Source organism: Myxocyprinus asiaticus, chromosome 46, assembly GCF_019703515.2.
Source record: "Myxocyprinus asiaticus isolate MX2 ecotype Aquarium Trade chromosome 46, UBuf_Myxa_2, whole genome shotgun sequence".
Classification (NCBI taxonomy): domain Eukaryota; kingdom Metazoa; phylum Chordata; class Actinopteri; order Cypriniformes; family Catostomidae; genus Myxocyprinus; species Myxocyprinus asiaticus.
In genome coordinates, this window is record NC_059389.1 from 5,293,435 (window position 1) to 5,317,402 (window position 23,968).

The window sequence follows — 23,968 nt, forward strand, 5'->3', positions numbered from 1 at the left end:
AATTTTAGAGTGAAACAGAATATTTAGAGGAAATAATGTAGGATGGAACTTGGTGTTTTTTATCAGGATTTGATTGGATTGTAGATTTTGGACTGTAATATAATTGGCCAGTACTATTTTTCCCCGCCCACACATCATTGGTTACATCTGCAGAGGTAAAAAGTTGTTTCAGAGATGTTGATTCTATTTTGAATTAAGATTATACATATATAATTTTATTTTTATTTATTTTTTCTTAAGAATAATATGCACTGATGAATTGTATGCAAGAAGACCAGGGACATTTATTGCCAAAATATTTATATAGATTATTGTTATTGTTTATATTAAAAAAAATATATATATGTATAAAATAGTACATCATTTTATAATTGTATTTTTAAATAGAATTACATTATTAATTTAATTTTTGTTGATGTATTTTGTTTTTATTTTAATTTATCAATATAATATATAATTTATTTATTATAATTTCTTGATAGAATTACATTATTGATGTATTTTATTGTTTTTATTTTAATGTAGGAATATAATAATATATTTGTATTTTTGGATAGAATTACATTATTTTTATTGATATGTTTTTTGCTTTTTATTGTAAGTAATAATTATAATAGATAATTTTGTGTTTATTTGTTTATAAATTACATTATGATAATAATGTTTTACATTATTATTTACAACAGTAATTTGATTTCAGGTCAAAATATGGATGTACCTGATCATAAACTCCTCAGCTGTGTTACCTCATAAATGGTCACAACAATGTATAATGATTTTGTGTATGTTTTTTAGTGGCGGCAGAAAAATCATGGTGGTCGGTTCTGGATTTGACCTGGTCCAAAAGGCTACTATCAGGGTTTTGGCATCTGCAGGAGAATGGTCGGGACAGACCGCCCCAGTTGAGGTATGAGAACCCAAATAGAAGCTCTCGAGAGAAACCTCACTGCTGTTTGTTTTGCTTTTCTTCTATTTTACTCGCTGTTGGATTTTCATCATCAGTGACTCACTCAGTTCTGATTGAAATGACTTGATGGGGGCGACAGCTGCTCTGTTCTGAGGCTTCATGGACAAGACAAACGTTTATCTTACGAAAAACTTGATGAATGTTTAAAATCATCTTTCTTATCTGAAGAGAAGCTTTTCTATTCCATATCTCTATTTCTCCAGACCTCTGGCTATCTATTGTTCTATCCGTCTATCTCTCGGTTTTACCACCCCCACATTTAGACTTGTGCTGCTCCTCCTCAGAATATCAATAGATCCCCCCTGTAGAAGTTTCTGTTACTCCATAGTTTTTGCTTTCTGAGAGCTTTTGGCCCATGTGCTGCTCATTTGGTGCTTCAGGGAAATGAAGAGACAGATAACTGAGGAAATTAGGTTTCTTTAAAGTGATAGTTCACCCAGAAATAAAAATGTTGTTATCAGTTACTCACCTTTAATGTCATCCTAACCCCATTTTGTGGAACACAAAAGGAGATGTTTTGCAAAGTGTCCGAGCTGCTCTTTTCTATACAATGCAAGTGGATTGTGACTTTTACTGCCATGCTCCGAAAAGGACTAAAAAGCAAAGTAAATGTAGTCCATATGACCTGTGTGCTATATTCCAAGTCTTCTGAAGCCATATGAGAGGAACGGACCAAAATTCAAACTAAACTTTTCACAAAAAACTGTGGAAAAAGTCAGTTCACTGATGGTTTTCCCCTTTGCCAGAGCTCGCAAATCCCATTTGCACTTATGTTGGATTAAAAAGTGGTGCCTTTAGTCATGTCATGCCAGGTTTGACCGCAAATCCTTTTTGGAGCTTTTTTTGGTGCATGGAAAAAAGCAGCTTGGACAATCTGCCTATTAGTGCCTTACATCTCATTTTAACATCAGGAGTGGCAATAATGCGATCTCCCTCTTTATGTCTCAGTATGTAGAGAGTTCGACATCTAAAAACGACACAGTGATCATGTTCGTGTCACCTGCAGTCAACCAGACGTATGAGTCTCAGTTCTTCAAGACATATGTTCAACTTGATAACCTCCAAACTGAGCTGACCCCGTTTGAGTATCACCCTGACCCTGTGTTCGATCCGCTCAGCAAAACTGTTATCACTGAAAACAGTATGATTATCGTCACGGTGAGTATCTGCTCATAACATGAGTCAAACATGGATTTTTCATGCATGTTTGCTTGACAAACAGTAAAATCAAACAGTTTCAGCAAAGTTTTTTGTGTGTCCCAGGGTCGTGGTTTTTCTAAGGCGATGACGGCGAAGGAGGCACAGGCGTTTGTGGGTGATGTTCAGTGTAACGTGAACACACTGCAGGATGATAAATTATTCCTGGACCCACCCTTCACTGTACCAAGAGCTCGATCCAAGAGACAAAGACGAGACACCAGCTCTGAACCTCTGGACCTGCTGGTGAGAGACTACCATCCATCCATCAATCATCCATCCATTTTAAGATCTGTCCATTTATTTTTCTGGAAATCTATCCATCCAACCATCCATCCATCCACTCCTCCATCCATTTTTTCTGGAAATCCATCCATCCATCAGTCATCCATCTATCCATTCATCCACTCCTCCATCCATTTTTTTCTGGAAATTCATACATCCATTTATCTTCAGATCTATCCATCCGTCCATCATTTTTTTTCTGGAAATCCATCCATCAATCATCCATCTATCCATTCATCCATCCATCCCTCCATTATTTTATTTTTCTGGAAATCCATCCATCCATCAATCATCCATTTATCCATCATCCATCCCAACATGCATTTTAAAATCTGTTCATTCAACTATCCATCTGGGAATCTATCCATCTTTCTGGAAATCCATCCATCCCTCCATTTTGTTTTCTAGAAATCCAACCATCCATCCATCTATCAGTCCATTTATCTGTAAAGCATCCATCCACTTACTTATCTACATTCCATCCATCTATCAACTGTTTGACTTTCCATCTATTTATTTATCCATCATCCACCTGGAAATCTATCCATCCATGTCTAATTTCTCCTGTGGCTGCCAGTTATTCACTGCTATAGTAAAGTATCTCTCTCTCTCTCTCTCTCTCTCTCTCTCTCTATTTCTCAGATAAAGTTTGGGAATGGCGAGTGGGTGGTGGGTTCCGTTCAGTATGAGAGGAAGTACAATCTTCCATTGCCCATCATCATCCCAGCGGTGGTGGTTCCCATGCTGCTGATTATCGCCATCTCTGTCGTCTGCTACAGGTTAAAAATCAAACCCTTCTTCCCACAATGCCCCAGAGGCGTTCATCTGAATGAACATTCATTTAATAAATTAATTAATTCATCTGATCATGTGTGCATAGGAGGAAGAGCCAGCAGGCCGAGAGAGAGTATGAGAAAGTCAAACATCAGCTGGAGAATTTGGAGGAGAGCGTTCGGGACCGCTGCAAAAAAGAGTTCACAGGTTATACCCTGTTACCATGGCAACATGGGTGTTTTTAGCATGGCAACAGGTTTTCTCTGGGACATAGAAATGTCTCTCTTTGAAAGAGTGTCAACAGCAGAAAAAATGAGTACTGAAATTATCAAGCTTCTTTATATCGGCTGTCACAAAATATAGAGAGCTGAATGACTGTCAGCTGCCCATGTGTTTACAGAAACAATGTCCAATCTGAAATGTATCCTCATAAGTCTGATTTGAAGCACTCTTCTTAAGCTTCATAAGAGTTTGTGACTTGCAAACGCCAATGGAATACAAAAAATAACTTGAGTGGAAAAATTAAATTTTCAGTGAAAAGGGTTAGAAGGGGCTGATAGTGTGTTTATAATGCCCAAAATGCTGTCTATGTAGGTAGGCAACTCACTAGGTTTTAAGACACAGCCGTGTAGTAAGTAGTGCTTCTTAATATGGAGCTCATCTGCTTAGAGATTAAATTCTGGATACGTTTAGCTCAAATTAAGGTTTCAAGCTGTGCTAATAATGAATGTGTCATTTCCTGAGCAGATCTGATGATTGAAATGGAGGACCATACAAATGATCTGAGCGAAGGCAGAATCCCGTTCCTCGACTACAAGACCTACACGGACCGGGTCTTCTTCCTACCCTCTAAAGACGGGGCCAACGATGTCATGATCACCGGCAAACTGGATATACCAGAATCCCGCAGGGCTACAGTCACACAAGCGCTAAACCAGTTCTCCAATCTGCTCAACAGCAAAACCTTCCTCATCAATGTATGGAACACACACACACACACACACACACACTGGGTCTTATTCACTAACCATGTGTATGCATGTAATTCTGAATTTAATCTGTGTACTAATATTTTCACACAGAAATCGTGATTCACAAAAAAGTTTGCACGCTTTTATAATTTTGGAATCAAAGAACAAATTTATGTGTGCACCTGTTGTGAATTCAGTGGAACGTTTGCATGCAATTATTAGTGAATGAGACCCATTCAACTTAATAGCTTGGAAGGTTATTGAATTAATGTTTTCTTAGTATCCACACACATATAAAATTTATACAAATGTATGCCCTAGTGATCAAGCCCTATAGACATCATGCAAACGTTTCCATCAATTACTCAGAATGACATTAAAATTGCCCCAGAGGACTCAATCAACTCCTGCATTCTCATTAAAGTCTTTTATATTCATGCCTTGAACACAATTAAACGTGTACATCTAATGACACACATGTATAAGCATCAACAAACATGCCCTCCCACACACTGTCAGTATTTTAAGGCTGGACTGTAATTATCTCCCCAGTGTTTATATCATTCCACATGAGATACAAAAGTTCATCTTAAAGCGTAAACAGACAGTAAAAAAACCATAATCATCATTATAAATACATGCAAAGGAAATAAATGTAAAGCTAAATATTCCACAATTACAATAATAAAGTAAATTTAGTTTTAATCTCATTTTTCTCTCTCTGTGTTTAAAGTTTATCAGAACGCTTGAGGGACGTCCGGATTTTAATGCCAGAGCCAAAGTGTATTTTGCGTCTCTGCTTACCATAGCGCTTCACGGTAAACTGGAGTATTACACAGACATCATGAGGACGCTTCTGCTGGGTCTCATGGAGGAATACGTTCACAGCAAGAACCCTAAACTACTACTACGCAGGTGAGACACCATCAGACCAGCACACAAAACACCAGTCTCAGCCTCAGAGAGCACGGCCATGGGCCATCTAAAGCAGTGGTTCTCAACTGGTTTTGCTTTGGGACCCAAGTTTTACATTTGACATTAAGCGGCGACCCACCATTGTAAAAACGTAAACTATATTTAGTATATCCTGGGTCAGATTTTCTTTTATCTTGCATTTAGTTTTGTTCATGGTTTTCAAGTATAAGCATATATCAAGTGACATTATTTTTGTTGTTGATGTCATTTCAGTTCAAGAATCGGACTACACTGGACGCGGTGTAGATTCAAAAGAACCGGCTCATAAGAGTCATTCGTTCAGGTATCGGTCTACACTGGGCGTGCTGTAGATTCAAAAGAACTGGCTCAAGAGTAATTCGTTCGGGAATCGGACCACACTGGGCACGCTGTAGACTCAAAAGTACCGGTTCATAAGAGTCATTCGTTCGGGAATCTGATTACACTGGGCGCACTGTAGATTCAAAAGAACCAGCTCGTATGAGTCATTCGTACATGAATCTGACTACACTGGGCATGCGCTGTAGATTCAAAAGAACCAGCTCATAAGAGTCATTCGTACAAGAATCAGACTACACTGGGCATGCGCTGTAGATTCAAAAGAACCAGCTCATATGAGTCATTCGTACATGAATCTGATTACACTGGGCACACTGTAGATTCAAAAGAACCAGCTCATAAGAGTCATTCGTACAAGAATCAGACTACACTGGGCATGCGCTGTAGATTCAAAAGAACCAGCTCATATGAGTCATTCGTACATGAATCTGATTACACTGGGCACACTGTAGATTCAAAAGAACCAGCTCATAAGAGTCATTCGTACAAGAATCTGACTACACTGGGCGTGTGCTGTAGATTCAAAAGAACCAGCTTATAAGAGTAATTCGTTCAGGAATCGGACCACACTGGGCGTGCTGTAGATTAAAAAAGAACCGGCTCATAAGAGTCATTCATTTGGGAACTACAGTGGGTGCATTGTAGATTCAGTAGAGGCAGTGCTGCTGCTGAATTGCACAGCAGGAAACGCTGTCAGTGTGCGGTTGGCATCGGTGGAAAATTGCAAGTACGGGAACCGTTAACGGAACTGAAAGTCATGAAAATCATATGGCTCTGGTATTTTTATTTTTAAAAATGGAACCGGCTCAGAACAAGAAACGTTCTCGGTACTCAACCTTAATAGTTAGGTAAAGAAACGTAATTGAATCAAACCATTGTCAGTGCAAATATTTACACCCCTAATTACCCATATAAGGTAAAAAGAAATAGTCGCTAGATTTGCCAAAGATTATGAGGTTTGCAATGTTGAATCTTTTAAAGATACTCATTGTATTGTTTGAGGCAGTTAAAGGGATAATTCACCCAAAAATGAAATCTGTCATCATTTACTCAACCCTTTTGTTGTTCCAAATCCAAATATCTTTCTTAATTTTGAATGTTGTGCATGCATGCGTGTGCGTGTGTGGGAAGGGTTTGGGTGGTTTACGAGGTCATTTTTTAGGTTACAAACTGCTAATTACATGGGTATTATGCTATAAATGTGATTTATGATGACATTTCTAGTGTCCCCATAATTCAAATCACTTAAAAACTATATTTTTTGAAAATGTAAAAATGCAGAAAGATTTTTGCGAGGGTTAGGGGATAGAATCTGTAGTTCACACAGTATAAAATCATGTCATTGGAGAGTCCTCATAAGGATAGCCATACCAACGTGTGTGTGTGTGTGTGTGTGTGTGTGTGTGTGTGTGTGTGTGTGTGTGTGTGTGTGTGTGTGTGTGTGTGTGTGTGTGATCCACAGATCTGAAACGGTGGTGGAGAGAATGCTGAGTAACTGGATGTCTATCTGTCTCTATCAGTATCTAAAGGTAAAAAATCAACTTTTATTAACAATCCATCAGGTTAATAATGTCATGTAAATACACTGATATTTTATTTAATGATATGTCACACCTGGTGGATCAAATCCAACTCAAGGGTTCAACTGCGAAAAAATAATCACTGTTTCGAGCCAGAAGTTGACAGGTCGGGCCGCTTAAACAAAAAGAGCAACGTTTTGAAAGCGTTACAGGGTTGCAGTGTATACACTCTTCCTAATATCTGACTGACTTACAGTTGTCTCTGCACATTGTGGTTGGTTAGAAGAAAGTATTTTAACACTGAAAAAAATGCACACTTTAATTTCATATTATTTCATTTTTTATTAGTTTTATAAGGTCTTGGAACGATGTGTTTTGTTCTCACCACAGGGTTCTTGGTAATGCTTTGATATTCATGAGTGTAGCTGAGATGATAACGATGTTTAATGAGAGGCATGTTCTGCATGAATCAGCACTTCACATGAGTTACAGCACCTCTGCTGTCAGAAACACACTTTAAACTGAAATGTGTTAAAATACTTCCTCCTACCCCAGTATAATATGCAGAGACAACTAAAAGTAAGCCATTGGTAGTTTAATTCCACTCAAATGTGTAACACTGTGGCTCTGCGGTGCCTTCAAAACATTGCTCTGTTTGTTTGAGCATGCCAAACATGGAAACATAGGCTCAACCAATGGCTTGAGTTTGGGGCGGGACGTTCTCCTTTTTTCCAACCAATGGAAAATGTGATATTGCTTGACAGTTTATCAGTTAGGACTATGACATATGTTAAAATGTTTGAGTTTGTTTAGGACACTGCTGGAGAGCCGCTGTACAAACTCTTCAGGGCTATTAAACACCAGATTGAAAAAGGGCCAGTGGACGCTCAGGTCAAGAAAGCGAAATACACACTGAACGATACGGGCCTGCTCGGAGACGATGTGGAGTACAGCGTACTGGTACGGAATGTGTGTGCATGTGTTAGGGTTGGCAGTGGGGAAGTTATTTTGAAAATGTAGCCAAGCTACGGTTACGCTACCAAATTTAGCTAGCTTCAGCACGTAAAGAAGCTGACCTCGCTGAAGTTGGCAACATCTTTTGATTATACAATGTAGTGATATACAGCGGTATTTCACAAAATATTGAATTATTAAATACTGACAGATATTACTATGTTACATAAAAAGACATCAAATGCCATGCAGGACTTTTTGAGTGATGACTCAAATTTGAACAATTGGCTAAATGAAACGATCCACTAAGCTGAATCAGAATTACATTTATTATCTAATATTATATGTAAAAGTAAAAAAATATATTAAATATAATAGTAATTATTTGTGCATTGTGATGATTTTATGAAACAAAAATTGCCTTAAATGACTTGAGTATATTAAACTATACTATAATATTATTTATTAATTAATATCTAGGAGAAACAAATGAGAAATTAAAGAGAGATAACATTTGTAATTGTTTAGAGGTTGACTGATACTGTATTTGCTGTTACGATAACTAACGTGGTGGAAAAGGCAATAACCGATCAGTCGGCCTTAGATGAATACAATTCTGAACAATTTGCTAAACAAAACAATTCACTAAACTGAATAAGGCTTCTTAAGGCAAAACCAATATTTGATTTTGCAGATACTGAAAACCTAAAAATAAATAAATAAATGTGAGGAAATTTTAGTAAATTTATTTATCAATTTACTAAATGTAAAAAAAAATATATATTCTTAGTCTTTCCTTATGGTGATGTCTCAAAAGGGAGACATATGTGAGATTACTGGGTTCTTTTTTATCATAATGTGAAATATCTCTTTCTTATTACTATAATACAGTCATGTAAATCAGTCTGACTGGTCACAATTTTTTTAATTACATGTATTAATTAATTTTACATTGTGACAATTTTATATTACATTATATGTAAAAATATAAAAATATATAGAACATAATATCATATTCATTTTATGTACATTGTGATGATTTTACGCTAGAAAAATTGGCTTCATTTACTTCATACGAAATATAATTTATGAATTATTATCTAAGAGAAACAAATGAGTCAGTAAAGAGAGATATCATTAGAGGTCGACCGATACTAGATTTTGTTGTTAACGATAACTAATGTGGTGGTAAAAGCCGATAACCGATTATTCGACCGATAGAATAATCAAATTTTGCTTAACGTAATGATTCACTAAAGTGAATCAGACTTCCTAAGGCAAGACCGATATTTGATTTTGCCGATGCTGTAAACTAAAAAAATAACGAGAGAGGAGAAAAAAAAGAAAACCGATTAATCGGCCGATATTTTTTTTTTAATTCAGTTCACTAAATGTTAAAAAAAAATATATATATATATATAAAATTTTAAATGGTCTTTCCTTATGCTGATGTCTCGAGGAGATTTATTATTTATTCATATCTAAGAGAAACAAATGAGATATTAAAGAGAGATATCATTTGTAATTGTTTCGAGTTCGACAGAAAGTGGATTTTGCCGGTGGGAAAAGCCAATAACAGATTTATCGGCCGATAGTTTTTAAAATCGATTTATTGAATGCGTTTTCTTTTTAAGAAAATTTTGTAATCAAAATCACAATAATAACCAGAAAAAAAAAAAAGATTTGGTGCATAGCGTAATATTTTTAACTATAAAAATGCGCAAAATACACATACACAGTAAACATTGTCCGATAAAGACTAATAATTACTATTTGGGGGTGGGGGGTGCCTTGGTAGCTCAGCGAGTACCAAAAAAAAAAATAAAAAAATAAACATAGTATTGACACTGACTACCACCCCTGGAGTCGCGAGTTCGAATCCAGGGTGTGCTGAGTGACTCCAGCCAGGTCTCCTAAGCAACCAAATTGGCCCGGTTGCTAGGGAGGGTAGAGTCACATGGTGTAACCTCCTTGTGGTCACGATTAGGGGTTCTCGCTCTCAATGGGGCGCGTGGTAAGTTGTGCGTGGATCGCGGAGAGTAGCATGAACCTCCACATGCTGTGAGTCTCCGCGGTGTTATACACAGCGAGCCATGTGAAAAGATGCACGGATTGACGGTCTCAGAAGCGGAGGCAACGGAGACTTGTCCTCCACCACCCGGATTGAGGTGAGTAACCACGCCACCACGAGGACCTACTAAGTAGTGAGAATTGGGCATTCCAAATTGGGAGAAAAGGGGATTTAAAAAAAAAAAAATCATGTTTAAAAAAAAAAAGAATTACTATTTGAGCAATACATTGTTTTGTGTCGTGACAATTGCCCTTTGACCTCAGACGCTGCAGGTGCTGGTGCAGGGGGAGGGACCTGACATCACGCCAGTAAAGGTGCTGAACTGTGACACCATCTCTCAGGTGAAAGAGAAAATTCTCGAACAGGTGTACAAAAACCTGCCATACTCTCAGAGACCCAAAGTAGATCGCGTTACACTAGGTGAGTGTGTGTGTGTGTCTTAAAGCATGTTAACGCCTGTTACATTTGCACATACAAAATGTATGTGAAAAACTTTATTTGTCTGCTTGTGTCATGGTCTGCTCCTCCACAGAGTGGCGTCCCGGCTCAACAGGGCAAATTCTGTCTGATCTGGATGTGACATCACAGAAAGAGGGCAAATGGAGACACATCAACACACTGGCACATTATAATGTAAGCGAAACCACCAGGGCAAAATCATAACAATGCAAACATGATTAAATGTTTGACAGTGTGTTGTGTTTTTGTTTCAGCAAACACATTTAGTCTTATTTTGCCCTTACTTTTTTGGGGGTTTGTTTGTGTGTTTAAGGTACGAGATAATGCAACACTGGTCCTCTCCAGAGTTCAACACACACAGCAGTCATACGACCAAAATCATGACAACCATGAAGAGAGTGAGTCTAAATCTACTTTCCGACTTCCTCAGAATTGTCTTTGGAGTGGGGGGCCTGGGTAGCTCAGCAAGTAAAGACGCTGACTACCACGCCTGGAGTCGCAAGTTCGAATCCAGGGTGTGCTGAGTGACTCCAGTCAGGCTTCCTAAGCAACCAATTGGCCTGGTTGCTAGGGTGGGTAGAGTCACTTTGGGTTAACCTCCTCGTGGTCGCTATAATGTGGTTCTCGCTCTCGGTGGGGTGCGTGGTAAGTTGTGCGTGGATGCCGCGGAGAATAGCGTGAGCCTCCGCACGCACTAGGTCTCCGCGGTAACGCGCTCAACAAGCTACGTGATAAAGATGCACGGATTGACGGTCTCGGACGCGGAGGCAACTGAGATTCATCCACCGCCACACGGATTGAGGCGAGTCACTACACCATCACGAGGATTTAGAGCACATTGGGAATTGGGCATTCCAAACTGGGGAGAAAAGGGGAGAAAAAAAAAAACAAAAGTTGTCTTTGGAGCTCACACTATTCTGATTTTGTGTCTGAATACCCTGACAGGAAATGCCCTGTTGGAGGATGATAAAGTTTTTCACCTGGTTCGACCGACAGACGAGCTGGATGAGATTAAATCTAAGAGAGGAAGTATAAAGGACAAATCTATGACTAAAGCCATCACAGAGATCTATCTCACCAGACTGCTCTCCGTCAAGGTACTTACTAAAGGAATTAAATATCGTAAAAAATGAATTTGTTTGGTAATTTTCCCTAAAAACAATATAAAACAGAATTTGCAACACATAATTTTATTTTTATTTTTTGGCGAGTGAAACTGAATTTTCAGGAGGAAATAATGTAGTGCGTGACTTGATTTTATTCATTGCATTTGATTGGATTATGAAAAGTGAGCTATGATAGTAGTTGTTAATATTTATTTTTCCCCACCCACACAGCCTTGGTTACATCACCAGCTAAGAAAAGTAATTTTAGAGGCAAAGAAAGTAAAAAAATAAAAAAAAATAAAAAAAATTGTCTTCTTTTCCAATAAAAATATATATATATCCTCAGCTCAAAATAAATGTACTTGAAGGATGCACCGAAATTTCGGCCGACAAAAATATTTGGCAAAAAATAACAAAAAAAAGGAGCATTTCACCTGATGAGAAGCATATACTGTGAACTAGCCTACAGACAGAAACTCGAAGTTCTTCCTGGAGTGTTCTGCCAAAAACGTACCAGTGTAAATGTGGCCTAAAGAATTCATGTGAAAAAAAAAAATGTGCAAATAGAACTGGCTTCATGTTCACTGAAGATTTTCACTAGAATTACTGTTAATTTTGCTGCTGCATTATCCAGAAGTGTAGTTAACAATAAAAGTTTCCTTAAAAGTCTACACATTTATGAAATTCTTTTCTGTCTACTCCAGGGGCGGACTGAGAAGAGAAATCGGCCCTGGAATTTACATAGAAACTGGCCCAAAAGTTGTGGAGGGTTGGGGGAGAGGGGTGTCGCTGTCCTTTTCTGAATATTGCAGCCCCCTTCGGCATATCGCTGTGCCGTTTTGCGGGCCTCTTCAGCCTGTCGCGGCCCGTTCGGCATAACGCGGCGGCCCGTTTCATCTTATCGTGGCCCCTTCGGCCCCGTTTCGCGGCCGGCCCATCGGGAAAAGTCACGGTTCTCCCTATGGCCAGTCCGCCCCGGTCTACTCTATTTTAAAATAAGATGTGTAGTTATAGAAAAAGTGGTTTTGGTGCATCCCTAATAATAACATTTATATATAGGGGGCCTGGGTAGCTCAGTGGTAAAAGACACTGGCTACCACCCCTGGAGTTCGCTAGTTCGAATCCCTGGGTGTGCTGAGTGACTCCAGCCAGGTCTCCTAGGCAACCAAAATTGGCCCGGTTGCTAGGGAGGGTAGAGTCACATGGGGTAGCCTCCTCATGGTCACTATAATGTGGTTAGTTCTCGGTGGGGCGCGTGGTAAGTTGAGCGTGGATGCCGCGGTGGATGGCATGAAGCCTCCACACCTGATGTCTTCGAATATTTTGCATATTGTAGATGTGAATAACAAAATGAAAACTAACAAAATCATTACGTGAAGGCAAGCAAACCGGAAAAAGTGAGGCGAATTTCTGACAAATGGCCCCTTCACACCAAACATAATGCGAATACTTGCCATTAGCACATTGACGCCTTTACATTAGCTGAAAATATATCGCTGGGTGAGGGAAACAATTGTACACACTCATCGCAGAACAAAAAAACTCACTTTGTCGGCATGCAAATGTTCGCTACATGTGTGAAAGGCTCCATAGGAATCCATTGTTTCTATGAAATCGTGTTTGGTGTGAAAGGGCTTTGAGGTAGCTGAAAATACACAGAAATTTTAAATTCAAGAAAATAGTATTTAAAGTGAAAATGAAACAACATTCATAACCTATTTTAGTTTCATAATGTTAAGAAATTACTTAATTTTATCCCTCAGAATTTATTGGATTGTTGGTGACATCATTTGAAAATGAAAGTCATTTCAGGGGTGTGGAAAGTTATTTTTATTTCGATGATATATTTCGAAGACTATATATATATATATATATATATATATATATATTTTGGGAATTATGAGCACAGATAAATCGTCCACGATAAGACTAGTAACATGTATTAAAAAGTAAATATTATCCATTTTGATTCAACCTTTCTATGCAATCGTGTGTGTGTGTTTTATAGGGTACGCTCCAGCAATTCGTTGACGATTTCTTTCGTAGTGTCCTCTGTTCGGGCGCCGTGGTCCCACCGGCTGTTAAATACTTTTTCGACTTCCTGGATGAGCAAGCACTGAGACATGAGAATGTAGATGAAGAAACCATACACATCTGGAAGACCAACAGGTGGGAATGGAATGTGTGTGTGTGTGTGTGTGTGTGTGTGTGTGTGCGCGTTGTGTGTTAGTCACAGCAGGATTCTCTGTTCTGTGATTGTCATTTTCTCCGGAGACCTCTCTGCATATGCTAATGTCATTCATTTATTTCGCATGATGTGTTGCCGTGAATGCACTGTGATTGACAGCTGCCGCAGAGAAATTCGACGAGCAGTATCATTGCTCCAGCAGCTTTGCAAGCTCTCAGGGTTTCTATTAAATATAACAGCACTCGCAGCCAAACAAACACCTTAATTACGTCCCTGGTTAATTTAATTGTTCTGTGATTATACGCATTTTTTTCCCCCTGTTGTCTGCAGAGATGCGGTTGGCCAATATGTAGATGCTAAAGTCACTTGTGAATGAAGTTTTTTAAAAACTTGATCAAAGGAAACAAAAACTCGAGCTGTTTAATAACCTGTTTGATATTCCTAAACTGTCCGCATTCATGCTCCAATGGCGTGAGTATTGGGGGAGGATTGAGTGAATTATTTGCTCTGTACAGAATTTATGCTTCAGTTGAAGGAAAGATGTTGTATCAAATAGATTAGATGCATAATTAGTGGTGTTTGCTAAGCCATCACTATTACTAGTGTGCATACTAAGTTTAAATAAACACCTAAAAACCAAAACGTACGCTACACAAATACGTGAACGCAGGCTCTTCTAGCTACACAAGCTGGATTTCGTTTGTTGTTGCATTCCAAAATGTGTCAGACCACTATAGGGACTGACAATATTCCAAGGAACTAAAACCCAAAAACGAACAAAATTTTTTGCAGAGCAAATCCGAAGACGGGAACAACTTCCTCTCAGTTGGACCGCAGTGAAAACGTTATTTTTAAATGTTGGTAACCGGTTAATAACAGGTTAATTTCGTTCCGATAATTTTTTTCATGAAAACAAATCTAAATGGATTATTATAGTGAATTTTCGGAATTACACCACTTCCTGTTGCCCAAAAAAATCTCTCTTTTTAGTTGAACATGTTTTTCCCAGACAAGGTCCCTTTTTTTCTTGAGAGATCTGGTAACACTGTAACTTGTACATCATCTACCCTTAGAACAGAGTACTGTCACTTAAAAAAAAAAAAAAGAACGTTACTAACTGTTATTTATTTTGTTCTAACCGGTTAACAATTGGAAAAGACGGGGGCCTGGGTAGCTCAGCGAGTATTGACGCTGACTACCACTCCTGGAGTCACGAGTTCGAATCCAGGGCATGCTGAGTGACTCCAGCCAGGTCTCCTAAGCAACCAAATTGGCCCGGTTGCTAGGGACGGTAGAGTCACATGGGGTAACCTCCTCGTGGTCGCTATAATGTGGTTCTCGCTCTCGGTGGGGCGTGTGCTGAGTTGTGTGTTGATGCCGCAGAGAATAGCGTGAAGCCTCCATGTGCGCTATGTCTCCACGGTAACGTGCTCAACAAGCCACGTGATAAGATGCGCTGATGACGGTCTCAGATGCGGAGGCAACTGAGATTCGTCCTCTGCCACCCGGATTGAGGTGAGTCACTACGCCACCACGAGGACTTAGAGCGCATTGGGAACTGGGCATTCCAAATTGGGGAGAAAAAAAAACAATTGTTAACAAAGCAGCTGGAACCGGAACAAAAAAAATACTGTTTCTGCTCAGAACGAACCGAAATAAAAAACATTTAATTGTAAGTCCTTGGACCGCTATTCATAATGCAACACAGGTACATGTTGCATTTTCAATGTTGCCACAAGGGGCGCTCTAGCGAGATTAGCGTGAACTGTCCGCTTCTACGGTGAGTTTTCTCTTTCAAGTCAACTACTGTCATGGCGGAGCAACAGTTTAAAGAGAATATTGCTGCACAAGTAAGCTAAAGTCAGTATATTCATAGCAATTTACCAGAATAATGATACAGACTTTTGAAGGTAACTCTTTCGCCCCCTTTAGTACTCAGGTCTGTTACCGCCACAGTAACATAAGTAACGTTAAGCATGTTAAACCAGACCGATGCTGGCAATGGGGTGGTCAAGCGCTCGCATTTGTGTAAAGTATGTTTCTGGCGTAAGTATTTAACTTTGGCATGTAATGTTTGTCTCTAGCAGAAGGTATTATACACTTCAGCTTTAATCTGGTGTAATAGATGTAATCTGTCAATGTGTCTGTCTCTTACTCTTTGTCTTTGCAGTTTACCACTGCGTTTCTGGGTGAACATACTAAAAAATCCTCACTTTATTTTCGATGTGCATGTGAGCGAGGTTGTGGATGCCTCTCTGTCCGTCATTGCTCAGACATTCATGGACGCTTGTACGAAAACAGAGCACAAACTGAGTCGGGTGAGTCTGTTAAAATCCGCCTTTCTACTACAGAGAACGCAAACACAAGAAACAGAAAAATTATTTACCAATGTGCTCCGTTTATTGCCTCCAGGACTCTCCCAGCAACAAATTACTCTATGCAAAGGAGATCTCTACCTACAAAAGGATGGTAGACGAGTAAGTGCCACAATATTCAGAAAAATATCTACTATTTTGAATCTGTGGTTGTGTTGTCTCTGCCTAACTGGTATGACTTTTCCTTGACCTTTACAGCCATTTGGGATTGCTACTGTATATACAGATTTATTTATTTTAATTATTTTGATTTAGGTTGATTTGTGTTCCATTGCCTAGATAGAAAATAGTTGCCCGAGGGTGTTACCAAGATGGACACCGAGTGAACTGACTTGCCTTTAAGGCACTTTGCCTATAACAGATTTCAGATTTACCTGCCGCTAAACGTCAAATAAAAAAAATAAAAAAAGTACAGTGGTTGGTCGCTTTAAGTGGGCAGTTCTTGGCTAGAATTTGGTTGTGTTGTGTCTCCACAGGTACTATAAAGGAGTCCGGCAGATAGTGCCCGTCAGTGACCAGGAGATGAACACACATCTGGCTGAAGTGTCACGGGTGAGTGTGTGAGGTGGTTTCTGGGATGTTAGGAAAAGAGAGTTGGGTGTTGACTTAAGTTTGTTTTTCAGGCACACACAGATAAACTGAACACACAGGTGGCACTTCACCAGCTCTACCGGTATGCCAGTAAATACTATGATGAGGTGAGCACACACACACACACACACACACACACACACACACACACACACACACACACACACACACACACACACACACACACACACACACACACACACACACACACACACACACACACACACACACACAGACACAGTCCTGTCCTTCAATATGATATATTATACTTTATCTAAAACTATTTTAAACAGCAGTTATTATACAGTGCTTGTCATTTTTATAAGCTCATATTAATTTAGGGTAGGGTTGTCACCATATTAAAATTTTAATAGCCGGTACCAGTAAAATTGCACTCTCTATACCAATTTTGATACCACAGCAAAAATAGGTAAAAAGCTATAGAACCCACTCCTTCAGCCTTTTTAAAAAGGAAACAATGTCATGTTTCCTTCGGGTTTCTCAATTATGTAAACATTGCTTTAAGTTCAGAGAGATAGATTGATAGAGTGGCAAGCAAAAGTATGTGAACCATTTGGAATTAGCTGTTTTTTTTGTTGTTGCATAAATTGGTCATAAAATGTAATTTAATCTTCATTAAAGTCACAAGAATAGACTAACACAGTGTGTTTAAGCCAACAACATACAATTACAATCTTTAATGTTTTTATAGAACACATCCCATTAAACATTTACAGTGCTGTGGAAAAAGTAAGTGAACCCTTGTATTTAATAACTGGTCAATCTTCCTTTGGCAGCAAGGTGGTCTTTGGCTAATTCAGGCGTGCAGTAATGTTTTTGTTGTAAAGCAGTGGCTTCCTCTGTGTTGTCCTGCCATGGACACCAGGCCTGTTTAATGTTTTCCGTATAGTAGACTCATGAACGGAGATGTTAACCAGTTCCAATGATTCCTTCAAGTCTTTAGCTGTCACTCTAGGGTTCTGTTTTTACCTCATTGAGCATTCTGCGGTGTGCCCTTTGAGTCATCTTGGCTGGAAGGCAACATCTAGGGAGAGTAACCACAGTACTAAATCGTCTCCATTTATAGACAGTTTGTCAAACTGTGGACAGATGAATATCAAAGCTCTTCAAAATAACTTTGAAACCCTTTCCAGCTTTATGCAAAAGCAACAAATCTTCCGAGATCTCTTTTTTGCGAGGCATGGTCCACGTCAGCAGATGCTTCTTGTGAATAGCAAACTCAAAATGTTTGAGTGCTTTTTATAAGTCAAAGTAGCTCTAACCCACACCTTCAATTTCGTTTTATTAATTGGATGCCAGGTTTGCCAACTCCTGACTCGAATTAGCTTTTGTTGACGTCATTAGCCTAGGGGTTCACATACTTTTTCCAGCCTACACTGTGAATGTTTGAATGATGTAATATGTACAAAAACAATACAATAATTTGAGTGTTATTAGTTAAAACAGATTGTTTGTTCATTATTGTAATTTAGATAAAGATCAAACCAGATTTTAACACAAATTTATACATAAATACAAGTAATTCCATAGGGTTCACACACATTTTCTTGCCACTGTAGATAGATAGATAGGAAAGAAGGAATGACAGATAGAGAGATGTTCACTCCCTGGTCATTTGATATATGATCTCTCTCTCTTTTAGATCATAATGTCTTTGGAAGAGGACCCTGCTGCTCAGAATAAACAGTTAACTCTGAGACTGCAACAGATCGCCGCCGCACTCGAGAACAAAGTCACTGACCTTTAACCCTGCCGGTGGACGAGAGAGAGAGAGAGAGAGAGTGTACGAAGAGTCTGTGTGTGTATTTACTGTATAACTATAATCAGATGTTCAATTTCTTCCTGTGTAGAGAGAAAAAGGTTTTAAGAATTGTATTATATATTTTTTTTAATGTGCAGTCTCTATTGCAGAAAGCTTTATAAGAGGAACATTTTTAAATAGATAGAGACTGCCGTGTCAATTGTTTTTTAAGCTTCTGTGAAAGAGTGTGTGTGTGTGTGTCTGTAACAGGTTGCCTATATTTTCACCAAAAGGGATCAGCCCTGTGAAATTGGTATGGTCCTGCGGTATATGTATGCAGGGGGTGTGCCCACAGTGAGGTCATATCGTCCAACCAAAACAACTGAAAGTGACATCAGAACAGTTTTTATTTAAATAGATAGCAGTACACCGTGCACAGAATTCAGTATGCTAGTATCCCATTCTGAATATTGCCAATAAGATGATCAAAGATTCTATTTCATGACTTTGTTTAAATTCAGCTATATGGATCAACTACCAGACCCACAAATATTTAACACAGGCAATAACAAATAAAAATTGGCGATACGAGGCATTTCATTTTTATGTATGATGGTACCTGTGAAGCCTTAGAGTTGTTATTTCATAAAGTTTTGTTTAATTGTGAAAGGTTGATACTGACTGAATTTATTGGTACGGGTACGGCATAAATTGTTGATATACTGAAGAAATTTAGCTGTGTCATAAACGTTGTTTAAGACCAAATAATACTTCGGTTTTCCGTGTGCCGCTACGTCTCGCACAAAGTGCGTGTGATGCAAATTTTGTCATCAGCACAGGACAAAATTAGATCAGCTAAAAGACCCACAGATAATCAACGCAGGCAATAACAAATAAAAAAATAGTTGTCATAAGGCATTTCATTTTTTCGTATGAGTTATTTCAGAAAGTTTTTTTTAATTGTGAAAGGTTCGATACTGACTGAATTTATTACATGGGTCACATTGCATCAGAAAGCCAAAGTATACTTCGGTTTTCCGCGTGCCGCTACGTCTCACACACAGCGCGCAATGCAAATTTAATTATTTATTTTTTTCCGCTAGTTTTTCTAGACGGACGGACAGTTCGCATCTTTGTGCGTCACCTCCACATGCAGTTGTAGTGCACATGTGTCTATGGCTGTGTCTCGTTTGGAAGGCTACGTCCTCCGGAGGTCGCATTTGTCGGCCGCGTATGTCATCGAGGCTGTCTCATTTCAGAAAAGCGAGTAGGACACTTCGAATGCAGCCTTCGAATGTGACCTTCTTTCACGGGAATTCGGAGGATGCATGAGGTGTATCCTTCGTGGGCACTCACAACCCACAATTCTTTGCTTCAGCGGAAATGTCTAAAAAATAATTACGCCAATTTGCCCGTAAATATGATGTTCAAATGCAAGGAATGTTAATTCCCAAATTGAAGTACCTCAGTAGATGGGTGCAGAGTATATAATATGTATAATTATATTAATATATAATTAAAATAAAGTATTAGACTAAAAGTACACCTGTAAAATCTATTTTCTTTTCTCTTTACATCATTATAACTCTCCTAAAATGTACCTCATACATTCCCTTCTAAAGGGACTTTGTTCCCATCTCACTCAAAGCACTCGCGTTTGTTAAAGAGTGGCGTGCTGTCATAGCAACCACGTTACGTTACGTTTCCGTTTGTCCTACGAAGGCTGTCTCGTTTAAACGAGGCTTTTTTAAAGGAGGATGCTTGGTATACTGCAGCCTTCAAAGGACGCGTCCTACCAAGCATGCAGCCTTACAAACAAGACACAGCCTATCTCATCGGTATGGCCTCGCGGTCAAAAGAGGATATATTAAAAAGCTAGAGCACTCAACTATGCACGTCACGTAATGGCAGGCGGAAAAATTACATATACCCACACTTGTACGTTGTGTACGTGGCCTAAGATCTCATAACCTTGTATTTCAGTTTAGCTATATAGACCAACTAGCAGACCCATAGATAATAAACACAGACAACAACGAACGAATTAAAAAATATAATTATTCATTATAAGGCCTTTTAATTTTTTAAAGTATGATGGTGCCTGTGAAAAGAGTTTTGTTATTTCACAAATTTGTTTTATTTGTGAAAGGTTTGATACTGAATGGATTTATTCCGTATGAGTCCGACACAAATTGTTGATGTGCTGAACAAATGTTTTTGTGTCGTAAATGTATTTTGAGGCAAACGTAAATTTTTTTCAGCAGCTCACTGTCAAAAGTGTATACTTTGAAAAGCTAGAGCACTCAACCATGTGCAAAACGAAGTATACTGTAGCCTTTAGAGGCAATTCTCCAAGAGATGTCAATTGTCAAAAGAAATTACTGAAAATGCTTAATTTGACACTTTCTGGCCTCAGATCTTGACGTTTTTCTTTCATTAGAAGGGTTTCAATGTGTTATCTGGAATGTTAATGGCTTTATTTTGGCAGGAAGGATAATGACACATTAATTTGTTTATTTAGCACTTAACAAGATGGTATTGTCAAACTGAGCCAAAATTCTGCTCTGAGAGGCCAAACCTATTCAAACCAGTCATATTTTTTCATTTACATGATTTCTGTAACATTTACACTACCAGGTATTGGAGTTTCAGTGTAGGCTAGCATTTACATTTCATTCACTATCTGGCCCAAGTCATCAATTAAAAAAATACGTAAAATGATATTTGTCTACAAAACAAATTTCAAGCATTTTAGCTTAAGTCTTTAGATGAAAAGGTTTTTAAGATCACGAGAAACAAATTCAGTCAAGTGTGTCTAAAATTATGACTGGTCGTGTACGTGACATCTATATTTGACTGAGCGTCGTTTAAACAAATTTTCAGTGAGTGTGTCCCTCTGAGCTGTTTTTTTTTTTTTTTTTTTTTCTAGATCAGGGAATTTCATGGTCTTACTGGTCTGAGAGCAGTTCTTAGTGTTTTTGTAATCACAACTGTTGATTTCTGTCAACGCCCTTGTTTTGATTGACAGCACGGCTTTATGGTAACAGATGGCTCGCGACGTTGGATGTTAGGATTTCTTCTCTTTGAACGCAGCTAGGGTGCGTTTGAGAGTTGGGCCGTGCTGCTTGGTGTGAAGCGTCTTGGCACGACCCTCTCTCTTCCCCTCCGCTTTAATAAAATCAGCAGGAGCTTCATTTGATCGTAATTGCATGCGTGTTGCTGAATCCTGCTTTCAAATGTACTCGTTTCTCATGCTATTTTAAATTTTAAAGGGGTCTTTCACCTCAAAAAATGAAAATTCTGTCATTATATACTCCCCCTCATTTTGTTTGAAACAAGTATGCTGTTATTTTGTGTGTGGTGCACAATAGGAGAAATTTTCGAATCGCAGCTCTTGCCATACTAAAAATAACAGTGCACAGGTTTGAAACTAAATGAGGGTGAGTAAATAATGACAGAATTTTAATTTTTTGGGTGAACTACTCTTTTTAAAGCACAAGCAAAGATGCAAGTCTCCGTAGTTCAGTGTAGAACGCTTCTTTAAGCCTTTCTGTAGCCAAAACGTGCCTTAAAGTGTTGAAATGGTATTGGTACGGTGGTATCGAAGATGCCGATTTGGGATTCAGGGGGTGGGGGGTAGTTGTTGGGCATATAGAGGTCAGAGGTCGTGGCGTATGTAAAGTGTGGTGTTAACAGTAAGTACAGTATTCAGAGATGTGCTGTAGCCAGAATATGCCAATATATTTGAACATGCTGTAAGTATAGAGCAAAAGCGCAGTTTTTAATAAAGTGCAAATCTTTTGGGTGTTTGTAGCGTGCGTATGTGTATGTATGCTTTTTAGGAGTTTTACTGCATTGGGAAAATGCTTGAGCTGAATAAATGTGTGGAGAATGTCAAATTATTCTGTTTAGACAGCTGCCATTACATTTGGTTTTTATGCAGAAAGAATTATTAAAGGAATAGTTCATTCAAAAATGAAAATTCTCTCATCATTTACTCACCCTCATGCCATCCCAGATGTGCATGACTTAACTTTCTTCTGCTGAACACAAATGAAGATTTTTAGAAGAATATCTCAGCTCTGTAGGTCCAAACAATGCAAGTAAATGGCGGCCAGAACTGTGAAGCTACAAAACTCACATAAAAGCAGCATAAAAGTCATCCATATGACTCCAGCGGTTAAGTCCATGTCTTCAGAAGCAATATGACAGGTGTGGGTGAGAAACAGATCAATATTTAAGTCCTTTTTTACTATCAATCTCCTCTTACACTTTCACATTCTTCTTTTGTTTTTGGCGATTCTAATTATTTGTGCATATCGCCACCTACTGGACAGAAAGGAGAATTTATAGTAAAAAAGTACTTAAGAATTGATCTGTTTCTTACCCACAGCTATCACATCACTTCTGAAGACATGGTTTTAACAACTGGAGTCTTATGGATTACTTTTATGTTGCCTTTATGTGCTTTTTGGAGCTTAAACTTTTTGGTACCAATTGACTTGCATTGAATGGACCTACAGCTGAAATATTCTTCTAAAAATCTTTGCTTGTGTTCTGCAGAAGAAAGAAAGTCATTCACATCTGGGATGACATGATGGTGAGTAAATAATGAGAGAATTGATCTTTTTGGGTGAACTGTCCCTTTAATTAGCACAAATGTTTTTAATATTGTACTGACCCAAAATTGTGTTTTAATGATGTGTATCAACAAATAATCTGTACACAATCTTTTCTTACTGCTGTGCAGTTAATATTGTTATTTTATGTCCTAACGAAATTATGCCTTTGTATTAAAAAATGCAAATCTGTCCACATCTGTTCTCTTGTGCATTACGCTCTGAGAAAACTCTGTTTAATGTTGTTGAGCTCTTTCCTTTTACTTGTGAATGTGTCGAGAGCAAAGCATTCTGGGACTGCAGATGGAGGACTGCAAGCGGTTTCAGACACGGCAGCTCTCGGAGGACTAATCATGCCGCCTGGTCCTTTTATCAATAAATATAAACCTTAATTTCTCAACAGTTTGATTACGACTCTTTTGTAGACTACAAAAATGTAATCAGATTTTCGGCACAAAACAACTACAACAAAAAACTGAATTTTGCTGCCTGCATGAACATGCAAAGTCATTTATTACACTTCTTGTGAATCACAAAACATTTCATTTGTGAGTTCCTGTGCTTTTAAAATATTAAAGATGTAAGCCAGGATCATCTCTTTATTTAAATGGGTTTTAATTTGTCCTGTTGGAAGCAGCTAATATAATACAGTAAAAAAAAAAAAAGCATTGCAATGTTTATTTTCATCCCCAGACAATGGGGTTCATAATGTAATTACTATTAAGTAATAAAGCTACTATAAAATATATGTACTACTGCTTTAGTATATTACTTAATATTAATTGCATTTTATGAGCCCCCTCATATTATAAAGGCTAACATACTACTTACAGTTA

The 23,968-nt window shown here is 38.4% G+C and overlaps 1 protein-coding gene across 1 annotated transcript in view; it reads left to right on the plus strand.

The window, feature by feature from the left end:
- Positions 1-23,532, plus strand: part of LOC127436245 (plexin-B2-like) — a 223,914-nt gene extending 200,382 nt beyond the window's left edge. Inside the window, exons 19-37 of the mRNA XM_051690282.1 lie at positions 796-907; positions 1,916-2,125; positions 2,231-2,410; positions 3,092-3,228; positions 3,330-3,430; positions 3,971-4,200; positions 4,928-5,109; positions 6,950-7,016; positions 7,821-7,967; positions 10,296-10,452; positions 10,565-10,665; positions 10,805-10,889; positions 11,437-11,588; positions 13,606-13,766; positions 15,956-16,103; positions 16,198-16,262; positions 16,637-16,712; positions 16,784-16,858; positions 18,415-23,532. Coding sequence (XP_051546242.1) covers positions 796-907; positions 1,916-2,125; positions 2,231-2,410; positions 3,092-3,228; positions 3,330-3,430; positions 3,971-4,200; positions 4,928-5,109; positions 6,950-7,016; positions 7,821-7,967; positions 10,296-10,452; positions 10,565-10,665; positions 10,805-10,889; positions 11,437-11,588; positions 13,606-13,766; positions 15,956-16,103; positions 16,198-16,262; positions 16,637-16,712; positions 16,784-16,858; positions 18,415-18,519 — 2,491 coding nt within the window. The 3' untranslated portion in view covers positions 18,520-23,532. The remainder of the gene's footprint in view (positions 1-795; positions 908-1,915; positions 2,126-2,230; positions 2,411-3,091; positions 3,229-3,329; positions 3,431-3,970; positions 4,201-4,927; positions 5,110-6,949; positions 7,017-7,820; positions 7,968-10,295; positions 10,453-10,564; positions 10,666-10,804; positions 10,890-11,436; positions 11,589-13,605; positions 13,767-15,955; positions 16,104-16,197; positions 16,263-16,636; positions 16,713-16,783; positions 16,859-18,414) is intronic.
- Positions 23,533-23,968: the final 436 nt, after the last annotated feature.